General features: G+C 52.4%; 1 protein-coding gene across 3 annotated transcripts in view; it reads left to right on the forward strand.

Annotated features, from left to right (window-relative positions):
• Positions 1–14,408, forward strand: part of TBC1D9B (TBC1 domain family member 9B) — a 47,016-nt gene extending 32,608 nt beyond the window's left edge. The window contains exons 10-19 of one of the 3 annotated variants that reach the window (XM_079918151.1): positions 1,619–1,748; positions 1,879–1,977; positions 2,752–2,820; positions 3,828–4,068; positions 4,483–4,548; positions 6,223–6,294; positions 6,558–6,608; positions 8,375–8,434; positions 9,018–9,124; positions 10,229–14,408. In XM_079918151.1, coding sequence (XP_079774277.1) covers positions 1,619–1,748; positions 1,879–1,977; positions 2,752–2,820; positions 3,828–4,068; positions 4,483–4,548; positions 6,223–6,294; positions 6,558–6,608; positions 8,375–8,434; positions 9,018–9,124; positions 10,229–10,918 — 1,585 coding nt within the window. In that variant the 3' untranslated portion in view covers positions 10,919–14,408. The remainder of the gene's footprint in view (positions 1–1,618; positions 1,749–1,878; positions 1,978–2,751; positions 2,821–3,827; positions 4,069–4,482; positions 4,549–6,222; positions 6,295–6,557; positions 6,609–8,374; positions 8,435–9,017; positions 9,125–10,228) is intronic. The other 2 variants (XM_079918149.1, XM_079918150.1) reach the window with 2 other exon arrangements.
• The last annotated feature ends 435 nt before the right edge of the window (positions 14,409–14,843 follow it).

The following is a 14,843-nucleotide window of genomic DNA, read 5'->3' on the forward strand; positions in this document are numbered from 1 at the left end:
CCACGTGCCCAGACAGGGCTAGACCTGGGGATACTCCAGGGGGGCAGAGAGAGCCTCCTTTCTGGAAGGAGACAGAACAGTACTGGAGTAGTAATAAGTGCTGGGAGAAGGTAAAACAGGTAGTGGGCCAGAGCACACTGGACTGGAGGGCTTGGTGGGCAGGAGGCAGCTGGAACAGCAGGGCCTCCCTCCTCTAGCGAAGGTTGGGTGTCTGTTATTCCCACAAAGCACTCCTGGTCGTGCCTTTCCCAGCTCAGTAGCATCACTGTTACCCCGTCACCTAGACAAGGGCCCATGTTGGGCCTACTGTAGCTGCTGAATGAGCTGATATCCACCAGGCACGCCTAAGGCCCAGGGTCATCCTGGCTGCCTTGTCCTCCCTCAGTCCCCGCATCCCATCCTCATGGACTCTCTCTGGGGTCCAGCCCCTCCCCTCAACCCCTACAGCCTCAGGGCAGACCCATGACACCCCTGCCAAGGGCCCTGTGTCTGCATCGTCACAGTTTTCCTTGTTCCAGTCTCATCCACCAGCATCCCACAGGGCTCTTCCTGATCAGAATCTGACCCTGTTCCTCCCTTGGGATATGGGAACTCCCTGTGCCACTGGTGGTTTTCTGGACAAAGGATCTAAGTCCCCTAGCCTGGCCTTCAAGACCTTTATAACCAGGTGCCTTCCTAGGGGGTGCTTACTGTGGCCCAGGCCCTGAGCTCTATACAGCCTTGCCAGCCCACGTGCATGTATTTGCCCAGCCTGGAATGCTCCTGGCCACCCGGGACAGCCAGGGACGCTGCCACCTGCCTGCCGAGCCAGCCCAGTGCTGACTGGGAACCTGTAAGGGTCCCAGGCTGGCAGAGTTGTTGCTTCTCTGCTATGGGCCATGCTAGCTCTTTGTCCTCAGTGATGACAAGATACTCAGCCCATGGCCAGAGTCGGCAAGTGGTTTTCATGCCCATCTCCCACACCAGACAGATGGGGCCCCTCCTTAGCAGCAGGGCCTGACCAGGAATGGTGCCGGAGCCAGTGGGTGTGTCCCACCTGAGTGTCAGGCCCAGCCAGAGAGCCTGGGAGAGTGTGAGGTCCTGGTTGGCCTAGTCCAGCCAAAGTCAGGCCCTGTCCCGAGGCTGTGTTCCTCGGACACCCCCACAGCAGGGCTCCTCCCTCGCCTTCCTCCTGGGACACTCCTTTGGTCCCTGATTCTTCCTGGCCAGGCAGGGAGTCCTCACATCTGGCCCAGTGACACGCCAGATGGAGGAAGCGTGTCATCCCTCCAGCTGGGACAAACCTCTCTCCTGGTTTGGTAGGGTCTGGACTTGTAAAGGTGCCCCCCGCCGTGAGACCCCAGTGGACAGCCTAGCTTTCTCAGAGTTAGTGCTCAAGCCTCTCAACTGCCTCCAGGGAGCATCCCTGATTTGCCAGGGTACCCATCCCTGATTTGCCTCTCCCCCTCCTCCCTGCAGTGGCTCATCTTTCTCTCTCCTGGAGGATGCCCGGCCCTCAGCACACTCACTCATTGATTGGGAGTCTGGGCAAATTAGGTCTCTCCACATCACTTAGCCATGGGTAAGACACCCCTGTCACCTGTGGGTGATCTAGATTTCTGTCCTTTAATCCTTACAGATACCTGGATAATGTGGTCAATAAGCAGAGTGTCTCTCCTCCTATCCCACACCTCCATGCCCTGCTGACGAGTGGAGATGACCCTCCTGAAGAGGTGGACATCTTCGACCTCCTGAAAGTGTCATATGAGGTCAGCACTCACTGCGGGCTTCTTGGCCAGACCACTCCCTTGGGCCGTGTGGGTGCAGTTGGCCATGGTGGGTGGCTGTCCTCTGCTCTGTGGTTCCACCTTATCTCACTGAATCACCTCTGACTGGTAGAAATTCAGCAGCCTGAGGGCCGAGGACATTGAACAGATGCGGTTTAAACAGAGGCTGAAAGTGATCCAGTCCTTGGAGGATACGGCCAAGAGGAGTGTGGTACGGATGGGCCCGGGCTCCCATGGCCCCAGGGTGCAGGCTGGGAGCTAGGGTGGGGATGGTGACCAAGTGGGCTGCTCCTGCCGAGCCATCTCCAGACTTCCCTGAGGAGCAGGGTGCAGGGTGCCCTAGCACTGTCTTGTGTGGGACTGGAATCCAGGAGTGAAGGGGCAAATTTAGGGAAGTGGGGAGAGGGCTGGTCACAATTTTCTGCTTGTGGATTGGTCACAGGGAAGCTTCTCTGATGCCTCAATGCCTAAAGGCTAAGCATGATCCCACTCTGGACTGAGTCCTCAGGCCTGGCTTTAACCCCTGCCCCTGGATAGCAACACTCAGCCACCCAGCCCTCCATCCACTCAGCCCGCTGACCTCTGCTGCAAGCCTTTGTCCTCCTGTCTCTGGAGAGAGAAGTAACTGCGAAGTTCTAGGTCACCTTCCAAAGTGCCAGTGCCAGGGCCTTTCAAGGGATCCAGACAGCAGTGTCTTGATCACCGCCCCTCACCCTGTGTCCCTGACTGGGTGTTCAGAACAGAAAGGCACCCCCAGTGCCCACCAGGAAGGAGCTCAGGGAGTGTGAATTGAGTGACAGGATGGATGATGAAGGGTAGGAGTGTAGACCACGCTTTCTTTCCTGAATGGACTACCCTCATGTGCTCAGCCAGCTGGCAACACCAAGAGGGCAGTTCGTGTCTTCACCCTCATCCACATGGGGATTCTCTCAAAGAGCAGGAACTTGAGAATTCATTAATACATCCTGTTTCTCTTTCCTTCTAGGTTCGAGCTATACCTGGGGACATTGGTTTCTCAATTGAAGAGCTGGAGGACCTTTACATGGTGTTTAAGGTGACAGCCAAGAGCAAGGGAGGACCACTATCCCATCCTAGTCCCCTAAATTCATCCTCAGGGTAGCAGCCTCCTGCCAGGAGAGAAATAGGTTTAAAAGCATCCTCAGATGCAGTTACTACAAAGTTCACATGGTAGAATTTAATCCTTCTTGGAGTTTAGGCAGGACACTCTTTTAAGTGGAAGAAAATCCACTCAAGTCAGCTTATATAAGAGGGAATGCATTGGCTTATGAAACTGAAAAAGTCTAGGAATGTACAGCTTCAGGCATGACTGGATCTAGGTGTTCCAACATCCTGGCAAGCTCCCCTACCTCAGATATCACCTGGACTGCTCTTCCTACAGAGTGGCAGGACTGTTGTCAGCATCTCCAAGGTCATCCTGTCCGCTCAGTAACCCCAGTGAAAAGAAAATTTTTCTTTCCAAGTGGTTTTAGCAAAAAGCCTAGGGTTAATTGTTGGAATGACTCAAGTTAGGTGCTGTGGCTACAGGAGGGTGTTTGCTGCTGACCCAAAACTGGGACACGTGCCCACCCCATGGCCTGAGGGTGGGACAGGAGGGGCTCTCCAGGAAAAGTTCAGGTGCTGTTAACAGAAGAAGGGGAAAGGGTGTGAAGAGCAGGCAGAAACAGCCATGTCTACAATGCCTTTCTGCTCTCATTGTCGGGTCCCATCTGCCCCTCCAGCTGCCTCTGGTTCAACCCCCAAGATAACCACCCTGCTATGGCCTTAAGGTCAGAGCAGTCCAGCCAGTGCTGCCTCTCACTCGCTGTGGCCGCCGTGGCTGGCAGTCCTAGGACCCTGTCTTGACTCACACGGCTATAAACTAGGGACTGATGGTACCAACGCAGGAGGTTCTGCGAGATGCTCTGTGTAGCCCAGTGCTCACTATCCAGGACTCTGCAGACTTGGATGGAGGAGGAGGGTGAACACACCAACCAGCCTGGTAATCCTAAGCACCCAGGGGCCAGGAGGCCAGGCCATCTCACCAGGCTATGCTCCCTGCAGGCCAAGCAGCTGGCGAGTCAGTACTGGGGGAGCAGCCGCCCTGCAGCTGTGCGTCGGGACCCCAGCCTGCCCTACCTGGAGCAGTACCGCATCGACACGAACCAGTTCCAGGAACTCTTTGCCAGCCTGACACCCTGGGCCTGTGGCTCCCACACATCCGTGCTGGCGGGGCGCATGTTTCGGCTCCTGGATGAAAATAAGGACTCGCTGATCAACTTCAAGGAGTTCGTGACAGGGATAAGTGAGTGGCTCCAGGGCCTGCAGGGGCCTTTCCGTGCCCACGCCCTTTCTGAGGAAGCCTCCAGATGCCAGCCCTGGCCAGTCTTCCCACTGCAGCGAGCTGAGGGCAGCCTGGAGCCCTTGACCCTTGATAAAGGAAGTGCAGTTTTCCCACTGGAGATACATGGAGATCCAATGAGAGCCCTCCCTCCCCTCCCCTCCCTCAGTCCACTGCTGGAGGCCGGGTCTGCAGGTCCCAGAGAAGGGGCAAGCCAGAGGCCTGGTGCTCACCCCCAGGGTCCTCTCCAGGAGAGAGTCAGGTGGTGAGGAGGGTCCCACCAGAACCCATTGGAAGGGGAGGTATTCGAATGTGGACTGGCTGTGGGACTCTTGTGCCCTTTTGCCAGCGTGCCTCCTTGCTGGCCTTCCTCCACAGGTAGGATGTACCATGGGGACCTGACAGAGAAGCTCAAGGTGCTCTACAAGCTGCACTTGCCTCCAGGTGAGAGCCTTCTGTCCCACTCCCCAGCAGGGGCTTCTCATGTGTCCAGAGCTGGAGGTGCAGCATTCCATGGCACAGGCCTCTGTGGAGTTCTGGGCCTTGCAGCAGCTAGGGTCCCAACATAGTGGAGGCTCGCCCGTCCTGACAGAGAGTGGAGGAGCCAGAGCATGGGGGCTGAGGCCCAGCCCAATCTTGGTCTGAGAGCAGGGCCATGACCTGAGTGACCTGGGAGGGAATGTGTGGGAGTCTCAGGGAGGAGTCTGCCCACAGGCAAAGGCCCAGATGGAGCACTATGCCACTCAACTAGAACACCCCCTCGTGAGGGGGACTCACAGGAGTGGATATTCAGGTTTGAATCTCTTGTGTTCATTAGCTTATCCTTAAGTCTCTCAAGGGTTCCTGTTTCTCACCAGAGGAGCGGCGTGGGGGTGCCAAGGCCAGGGAGCCCTGTTGTATGGCTGCTCTCCTCTGGCTTCTCTAGCAGTGCCGGGCCTGCTGGGACACTGACAGTGGGTCGTCCGCAGTAGCTGGTCCCAAAGCAGGGGCTCTTGCTGCTTCATGAGCCTAGCTCACCTGGCTCAGCAGGGGTGGCCACTCAGAGTTGTCCAAGTGCAGTGGGGGAGGCCTTCCCCATCTTCACAGGAGGGAATTGAGACGGGCTGGTGAAAATTTGGCCCCAGGGGTTCTGCTCTGGGGTGGAGCTGTCCTGGGTTCCTGCTGTTGTTCATGACCTGCCCCTGGGAGTCAGCAGCTGCCTCAGAGTTAGCCTGAGTGATTTTTCATCCCAGAGGCTCTCACTTGATTGGCCTGGGGCGGGGTCCAGACTGTAGTTTTAAAGCTTCCCCCAGGGTTGTTCTCTGCATCCAGAATTGGAGAGACAACTGCTCCTGACACAGATATTCTCACCTTTGGCTGGTTGTTCCCTGTAATGCAACAAGGAACACTTCCATGGAAAGACTGGTATAGGCCACCTCTCATTCTGCTGAGAGAGAGGCCTGGGCTGGGCAGGCCCCACTGTGCCGAGAGCCTGTCCATGAGGGCACATGCGGCCAGCGCTGCCACTTCCAAGCCGCCCCGCCTGCCTTGCTTCATCTAGGGCTCTAGTGGCGACCCACACCTGCCACCTCCCCTTGTGCCACACACTGTTAAAACTCGCTCACTTCCTCCCCCTCTGTACAATGGGGAGAATAAGCCCCCTGCACAGAACCAAGTGGATCCGACACCCCAGAGACTACTTTATCGCAAAACGAGGCAGGCCAGTATGTGCTGGTGTGGAACAATGCCCAAGTGTATAAAGTGAGAACAAGTCACTTGTGCCTGGCCCGTCCCTGCATATGTACCTGCAGGAGCATAAAACATCCCAAAAGAATCCTCTGGGCCGCATCATCGTGGGGTAGGAGAAAGGATGGCCGCTCAACCAACTCCCAGGTGCACTGACTGGATTTTTATCTGGGATATGTATATATTACATTTTCAAACACAATGCACGAGTCAACCAGAATCAGTCGTCAGCTGTTACCACTGTGACCATCCACCGTATTGGTGGGGCTGGGAGCTGTGGAGCACACAGTGGCAGTTGCAGGGAGGGCCTTTGTCTAGGACTCAGGGAGATTTCGTTTGGTGAGAATCATGTTGTTCCCTCCTGCCCTCACTCTTCTTTTGCTCCGAGCACAGCCCTGAGCCCAGAGGAGGCTGAGTCAGCCCTGGAAGCGACCCATTATTTCACTGAGAACAGCTCCTCAGAAGGTGAGCACTCTGTATACCACTGGCCTCGGACCCTGTGCCAAGCAACACTGCTGTGGGGTGCATGCAGGTGGCCTACGGCCCCCCATGGGCTCGGGGAGTGTGCTGCGTGGGGAGGTGCAGAGTGAGAGCCAGGGGAAGCTGCCTCACTCTCTAGGGCCAGGCCCCCCGGTGGTGTTCTCACTCCTGTTTCTCTTGTCTCTGCCTTCCCGGACCCGGGCTTCTCCCTCCCTCTGCCTCTGCTCCTCCTCTGCTGTCCCTTCCAGCATCTCCTCTGGCCTCCGACCTGGACCTTTTCCTGCCCTGGGAGGCTCAAGGTCAGTGCCTGGGGGGCAGGGGCGCCCCCTTTGCACTTGGCTTCCCCAGGGCCTTGGGTTTTATCTCCTGAACGCTCCCCTGCATGGTCAGGAGGCCTGGAAGCTCTTATTCCAGAGACGCCTCCTGTGTGGCTAAGTTCCGAGGAGGACCCAGAGCCAGCCGTGGACTGGGGTGGAGAGGGGCAGCTGCTGTGCTTGCGTGAGGGCAGTAAATGAGGACACACAGTATAGTGGGTGTTGCACAGGCACTAGGGTGTCACCTCCCCAGGCACGTGCAGAAAGTATTCTGTCATCATGGTCATAGGAAAAACACAAAATGCTATCATTGCAAAGCTGTCATTGTGAAACAGACAAAGCACAGATGAGCAGAGGTGGAGGAGAGTGGTAGATGCTTTCTTTGGAAACATTTTCATGTTCCACACAACTTTTTTGTTGGGGAAAAATACGTATGTTGAGTGCCTATTAGAAGTCATCCCTGTGCTACACTTAAAACCTGTTGGGAGTACTGGGTACAGGGTGATGGGGCATTCTGGGCCTGGGATTTGGCAATCAAGCTGGTGGTATGTAATACACCTAGAAAACCAACCAAAACACCGCCCTATAATTTCTCATGGGGGATAGGTAATAACACACCAAGGATAATACACACTCAAAAGTGAAAGTAAAAGGTACTATCAAGATATTATCGGGCTTCCCTGGTGGCGCAGTGGTTGGGAGTCCGCCTGCTGATGCAGGGGACACAGGTTCATGCCCCGGTCCGGGAGGATCCCACGTGCCGCGAAGCGGCTGGGCCCGTGGGCCGTGGCTGCTGGGCCTGCGCGTCCGGAGCCTGTGCTCCGCAACGGGAGAGGCCACAGCAGTGAGAGGCCCACGTACTGCAAAAAAAAAAAAAGATATTATCAAGACACCCAAAGCAATCCTGTTGACAGTGCCAAAGTCTTACTTAACTTGACTATGAAGCTTGAGGACCTTGATTTCAAGTATACAAACTAAAGAAACAGATGTATCTTCTGTTATACTCGAGCAAATCAAGGATGCTTTAGGCTTGTCCCAGGCACTTCCAGGAGATGCCAGGGACTCGGGGTACAGATCCCTGTCCTCAGACCTCACATAGCCTCCAGGCAGCAGTCCGTTCCCTGGTGAGAAGCCTGAGCCTGGAGTGCTGCGCCCTTCCCTGCCACCACATAGCTGCCAAGGGCCATTCAGAGCTGGGACGCTGCCGTTCCACCTGAGGTCCCCCCACCGGCCACATTCTCTCAGGGAACAGGTCTGCAAAAGCTGGGCAGCCTGCTCACCCCAAGTTTATGGTCACCATAAGGAGCACGGTGTATGCAGACTCCAGCGAACATGTCACTTTAAGAAATACAGTGCTGAGTGCAGGATTCACGTACATAAAATTCCTCATCAGCTAGTGTGGCAGTTGCAGGTTGAATTGGTAATTAGGACTCCCCTGAGTTTGACCTTTATCAGCAGAAACTATAGAAATCATTGGTCTCAGACTTCTTGCCCATAACGTGCGCCATCTTTCACTTAAGAACTGTGGTATGACTTGTATTCTTTTGAAAAGAGGATGTGAGGGTTCAGTGGCTCTGTGGTTCGGGTGGAGTGAGACAGCCCTTCTCAGAGAAGGCAGAGAAGAAGCAGCATCCAGGGCCAGGTCCGCTTCCGCAGGAGAGCACAGACTAGACCGACCACTCAAGGACCTTGGTGGTTTGGAGTCATAACAGAAGAATGTTCTTGTTCTTTTTATTCATCCCATTGTCCAGAAGCACTACAGCAGGAAGAGCAAGAGGGAGCTGGAAATGACATCCAAGAAAAAAGAAGAGGTGTATATATAGGCCAACATCTGCTGATGCTGGTAGAGGTCTCAGGGTGGGTGGGGTCTGGTTGCCCTGTCACTGCAGAAGAGCCCCGTACCCTGGGGAGATGGCAGATGCATGCCTGACACCACAGCTCTCCTTGAGGTGAATGCCCAGCCCATCAGCTGTGCAGCTGTCATCAGCCCCAGGCCTGAATCTCCTGTAGCTGTGAACACCCCCAGCCATCACCGCCTCCCTCTGGGGGTGCCTGCTTCCTGCCAGGACTCCTCTAGGTGCCCAGCTGGCCTCTCCTTCTCATGCCACCCTCTCTTCAGCCTCCACATGGTTCTGTCACCATCTTGGGGAAGACAGATTGGGGCTATCCTCATCAGCTTAGCTCAGACCTACTTCAGCATAACTTGGGAGACCCATGAGTGTTCTAGGGTATTTTTTCCATCACCACCTCCCCAAATGCCGGGGTGTTTTGTAATAGGGCCCAGGTAACTCCATGCCAGACAATACTTAAACCCATTTACCCCCTGCTACCAGCCCCCAGCCCTCTTTCTCTCATTTGACAGATGGAGATTAATTTTTTTCTCCCAACTCGCAGAGGAGAAGGGAACCAGCCCTCCTGACTATCGGCACTACCTTCGAATGTGGGCCAAGGAGAAAGAGGTTCAGAAGGAGACGATTAAGGATCTTCCCAAGATGAACCAGGTAGGCCCAGTCAGAACACGCAACAGTTGTTTCTGGAAAATTCTGACCAAGGCTGAGCCCTCCCACCCGGCACCTCACCACCGTCCCAGCACCCCCTGGAATGTAGGGATTCTCCTGCCTACCTTTAGAACCTCTAGTCAGGCAGCAGTCAGGGACTATTCTAGTAGGACAAGGGGTCAGTTGCTTCAGGGCCTTGTCCAGAACACTCTGCTGGTGATGACTTGCTTTGGTTTAATTGGTATCCGTGAACCAGAGGAGCACTGGGGAAGGTTAGCCTCAAAAGGCAGAGACTTACACCACCATTTATGAGACAACATCACAGCACTTCTGCTCCCTCCCATGCCCCGCTCGGAGCTGTGCACACACAGGCCCACTCAACCCACCACCCAATGTTTGTTTGCTGGTCTCTGCGTCAGGACCGTGGCATCTTGCCAAGGGTCTTACAGCCAGGACCACAGACATCTAACCAAAGGCAGCTGTTGAGCTGCAGCCTGACCACGGTCTGCTGTGCCCGAAGGGGAACCTTGCAATCTGGGTGCTCTCTCATCCACAGCCTGAAGAATGGGGTGCCCGTGGAGGGAGGTTTCATCCCATTCTCAGGCCAGGAAGCCTAAATATGGTTTCAGGACCTGGAACCTGACCTCTTCACCCTTCTCAACCAACCCAAGTTACCTTACCTTGTCATCACTCTCTAAAGAGCTTCATAAAGGAGAGTTGGAGGCGCTTCTGATTAAAGATATAAAAAACTCAATGTGATTCTAAAACATAGTGAAGAAGTACTTGTAGTCACTGGGTTTAGAAAGGTATGATAGAAATAGGTCTGTCTCTGCTAACAGAATGGACATAGAGACAGGGAGAGACTCCAAATGTTCCTATATGTGCTGAAAGAATGGCAGCTGGAAAAGAAAGCCCTTTCCCTCTCTGCACCTCAGTGTCCTAATCTGTGAAATGGACATATCAAGACACAGGTGTACGGAGACAACTAATGGGACAACACCCTCACACCAATCATAATGGCCAGCACTGTGAGTCTGGATGATCTGAGGGCAATCTGACCCATTCTTTACCATCTCCCTGCCCTTTTTCTGTTTTTCCCCTTAAAAGGAGCAGTTCATAGAGCTGTGCAAGACGCTTTACAACATGTTCAGCGAAGACCCCATGGAGCAGGACTTGTACCACGCTATCGCCACGGTGGCCAGCCTGCTGCTCCGCATTGGGGAAGTGGGGAGGAGGTTCTCTGCATGGTCGGGCAGAGGAGAGTCCAGGGACAGTGCCCCTGAGGAGGGCGAGCCGCCAGCCCCACACCCCCCTCAAGACGTGGCCCAGGAGCTTCAGCCGCCAGCTGCAGGGGACCCCCAGGCCAAAGCGGGTGGAGACACCCACCTTGGGAAAGCACCGCAGGAGAGCCAGGTGGTGGGCGAAGGGGGCGGCGGCGAGGGGCGGGGCTCCCCCCCCCAGCCTCTGTCTGACGATGAAACCAAAGATGACATGTCCATGTCCTCGTACTCAGTGGTCAGCACGGGCTCCCTGCAGTGTGAGGACCTGGCTGATGACACAGTGCTGGTGGGTGGGGAGGCCCACAGCCCCGTGGCCACCACTCACAGTGGGGGTGCCGTTGATACAGACTGGTGCATCTCCTTCGAGCAGATCCTGGCCTCCATCCTGACGGAGTCCGTGCTGGTGAACTTCTTTGAGAAGAGGGTAGACATTGGACTCAAGATCAAGGACCAGAGGAAGGTGGAGAGACAGTTTAGCACCTCCAGTGACCATGAGCAGTCTGCAGTTTTGGGCTGAGGGCTCCAAGGCCCTGGGGGCTGGCCTCTCTCTCCTCCCTCCCTCCCGTTCTGTTTTCTCTTGAAGGACACACCCCTCCAGTTCTCCCCAGAAGCAGTGAGTTGTAAATGGAAAGAAGGCTGAACAGTCGCAGTTGGGACCTAGGCAGGGGCTCCCCACCCCCTCGTTCTGCCTTGGACCTCCTGGCCCCTGCATAGTGTCAGGGGCTCTCTGATCTGCCCTTGCTTGCCCTGCACTGTGGCCAGGCCACACCCTGTCCTCCACCTCCTCTTCTGCAGCTGCGTGCTCCGGGGGCTTTCCTGCCACTTGGCGCCAGGTAGGGGGGTCGAGTGCCTATTGGGCACCAAAGTGGTGAGAACTTCGAGATGCTCTCCAGAAGCCCCTGAGCCTGAGCTTCTGGCTGGGGGACATGGGCAGAAAGCATCTGCTGCACCAGGGTGGGTGCCGCCTGCACAGGCGTTACTCTCAATTCTCTTTCAGCTCGTCATCCTCACCATTAACCTTAAAAGCATATCCCTCAGGTCCTGATATATTTCCTTGTATTCATTTCAGTTGGCTAAAAATCACACTATGCTCAATGCCTTAATAAATCCCTGAAAGAACTAAAAACTACACTGTGTATAGAGAATTAATGTGACCCTCAACCACTGCTTTGGCCTCCTGGCTTCTCCCCAGGCAGGTATGGGGCCCAGGCCATATTCCAGAGGTTCCCAACACTTAGTCTCTCACAGGAGGTGGGGGTTCAAGACCCCTAGGGAGGATGGGGACATGGAAGCTGCTGATGCAGGCTGGGCAGGGCCTGTGAAGACCTGCACCAGCAGAGGAAACCTGCTCCGCAGGTATAAACAGCCTGGGTCCAGATGCAGGACATGTGTGCTCAGGCCTGGGCTGCAGCAAGCCTTTGGGTTCAGAAAGCAGACTGTGGGGACACGGGCAACAGGCTGAGCCATGAGGACCCCTTAGCTTTGCAGCAGGAGCTGATCATCATGTCCAACGTTTGCCCCCAACACAGGACCACTCTTATTTGTACTAAAAGATAACATCTCTGTGGCTGTTGTTTGGTTTTAAACTTAATAGCTTTATTGAGGCAAAACTTACATACCATAAAATTCACTTGTTTTAAGTTATTATTCAATGATTTTTTAGTAAACTTAGAGTTGTGCAAACATCACCACAATTGAACTTTAGAGTATTTCCATCACCCCAGAAAGATCCCTCCTGCCCATGTGCTGCCAATCTGTGTACCCTCCCCCAGCTCCAGGGAACCACCAATCTATTTTCTATCTCTTTAGATTTTATGGATGGTTTTAAAATAATCTCCGTGATTTTACCTTTACAACTGCTGAGTCACTTCTCGATAAATGCAGCAAAACAACATCAAGGAAACGGAACAGCTGTTTTCTTTCTTAATGACAACAACAACAAAAAGTAATTTCCTTTCTAGTATTTACACAAACTGACTACATGCTTTGTCATAAATTAATTTCAAAGAATTTATTGCTAGAAAGCCTACATTCTTGGGACTTCCCTGGTGGTCCAGTGGTAAAGAATCCGCCTTACAATGCAAGAGATGTGGGTTTGATCCCCAGTCAGGGAGCTAAGATCCCACATGCTGCGGGGCGACTAAGCCTGCCACCACAACTACTGAGCTTGCATACCTCAACTAGAGAGCCTGTGTGCTGCAAACTACAGAGCCCACGTGCTCTGAAGCCCGCGCATCCTGGAGCCTGCAGGCCACAACAAGAGAAGAGAAAACCCGCAGGCCATACTAGAGAGATGCCAACGCGCCGCAACGAGAGATCCCGCATACCTCAACGAAGATCCTGTGCTCCACAACTAAGACCTGATGCAGCCGGAAAAAAAGACTATGTTCTTGGTCATAATAAAATTAAGTAAAGATACACGTAAGAATTACACAAAATTGGCAGAGTCAAATTGATTGTAATCAATTAGATTTAAATGACTTGGAATTTTAAAATATTTATTTGGCTGCATCGGGTCTTAGTTGTGGCACGTGGGATCTTCTTTGGGACATGCGGGATCTTTCGTTACAGAGCGTGGGCTGTTCGTCGCGGCGCACGGGCTCAGTAATTGCAGCATGCAGACTTAGTTGCCCTGTGGCATGTGCGATCTTAGTTCCCCGACCAGGGATCAAACCCTTGTCCCCTGCATTGGAAGGCAGATTCTTAACCACTGGACCACCACCAGGGAAGTCCTGGAATTTAAATAAATGTTTTATATGCCATGTAGAAGTATAAATTTGAGAATATACCAAAGAAAGTAAACAACATAAAAGAGGACACTATCCTTTTTACGTGATAAAAGAAGGTACAAAAATGTACAATAAAATAGTACTTTCATCCATTAATTATTTAACCTCGCATGATAAAATGTTTAACAAGAGCAGTAACACTAAATAATAAATGGATAATAAAGTTTTAAATATATTTGTGTTCTGTAAGTAAACATAATTGTATATTTTAAAACTCCTTACCAAGTGATATGTTGTACCAAACCATTCAAGTCATTCTTATAATTTCCAAGAAAAAAAATACGTATATGAATTTTTAAAGGATTACAGAAAGGAGGAAAAAACAGAAAAGTAGAAAAACAATTTTTCCTTGTATTTAAGACTACTAATTATTTTGGTGTTTTTCCCCTATATTTGTCTTTTTCAAAGTTGAACTCATACCACGTGTGAAATTTTTATTCTTCTCTTTTCATTAACCACAAAACATTCTTTGTAGTTGCCAGAAGCTCAGCCACAATGAGACACGTAGAGATAAACAAAAACCACCCAAATGAGAACAGGGACCATTTATCCAGAGCTTGCTATAGAAAAGAAGTCAGCCACCATTACTTGCGTTTGGCAGAGACTAAAATGTAGTCAGAAGAGTGGGAAGGCCTTATGGTGAAAGCAAGGGAAGGCTTCAGGTGTGCTCTGATTAGAGGCTGCTAGTGGGGAAACAGGCTGGCTAACCTGAAGCAGGATGTTTTCTGTAATTGGTTTGGGGAGCATAATTGGCATTCTCTTGGTTGGTCCTGAGATGAAGTGGGGAGGTGCAAAAAGGAGGGCAACTGGCAGTCATTGCCCAAGTCCTGACTGCTGCAGAAGTTGTGGTTTGGGGGGTGATGAGGGAGTCTGGTCACTCTCTGCATATTCAGTCTCAAACATAATTTTTTAAATTAATTTGGTTTTTTCTAATATATGCTGTTGTGCAAAATTTGGAAAATATTAAAAATTTTAAACCATTTATAACCCTTGCCCGTGCACATCTGGAAATAAATAATGCCTGGTTTTACCTAACTGATATCATGTACACTTTGTAACCTCCTTGCTTCCCAACAATACATATGCCAGCATTTTCACTCCAAACTCTTTGTAATGGACCTGCATAATGGTCCATTCTTTAGAATACTTATTTCCATTTTTTCCTGTTATACTTCAGTTAACACTACTGCATAAACAATAAATCTGCGTGATTCAGATTATTAAGATAGCGATAACTGCCAGATTGTTTTTTCCTTTTACCGTTCTGTCAGCATCCTTGTCAGGATTGGGCGTTTTAAATTTTCTTTTAACAAGATTATTTATGTTGTCAGGCACGTAGGAATGTCTTGGCGGGCTGGCGTTAAGGTGAGGTTGGGACATGAGGGGTGCAATATTTTTCCTCTATGCCCAGACTGGGACTTGGGCTCCACCTTTTAGAGTGGGTCTTCCTCGGGACTGCAGTAAGGACTGATTTCATTTTCAACCGCCAGGCGTCTCCGTTTCCCTCTCTGAGAAGCGTAGGGTTGGTGAACTGCCTATTTTCCCAGGATTCTCGGTGCTCCGGCTCAAACGTTAACTAACCACCTCTGACCAGAGGTCCTGAAAATGCCTACCGTGGACCCCAGGGAGTGGGCCCGAGCAGGGAGGCGCCCT

Source organism: Stenella coeruleoalba (assembly GCF_951394435.1).
Source record: "Stenella coeruleoalba genome assembly, chromosome: 3".
NCBI classification, from domain to species: domain Eukaryota; kingdom Metazoa; phylum Chordata; class Mammalia; order Artiodactyla; family Delphinidae; genus Stenella; species Stenella coeruleoalba.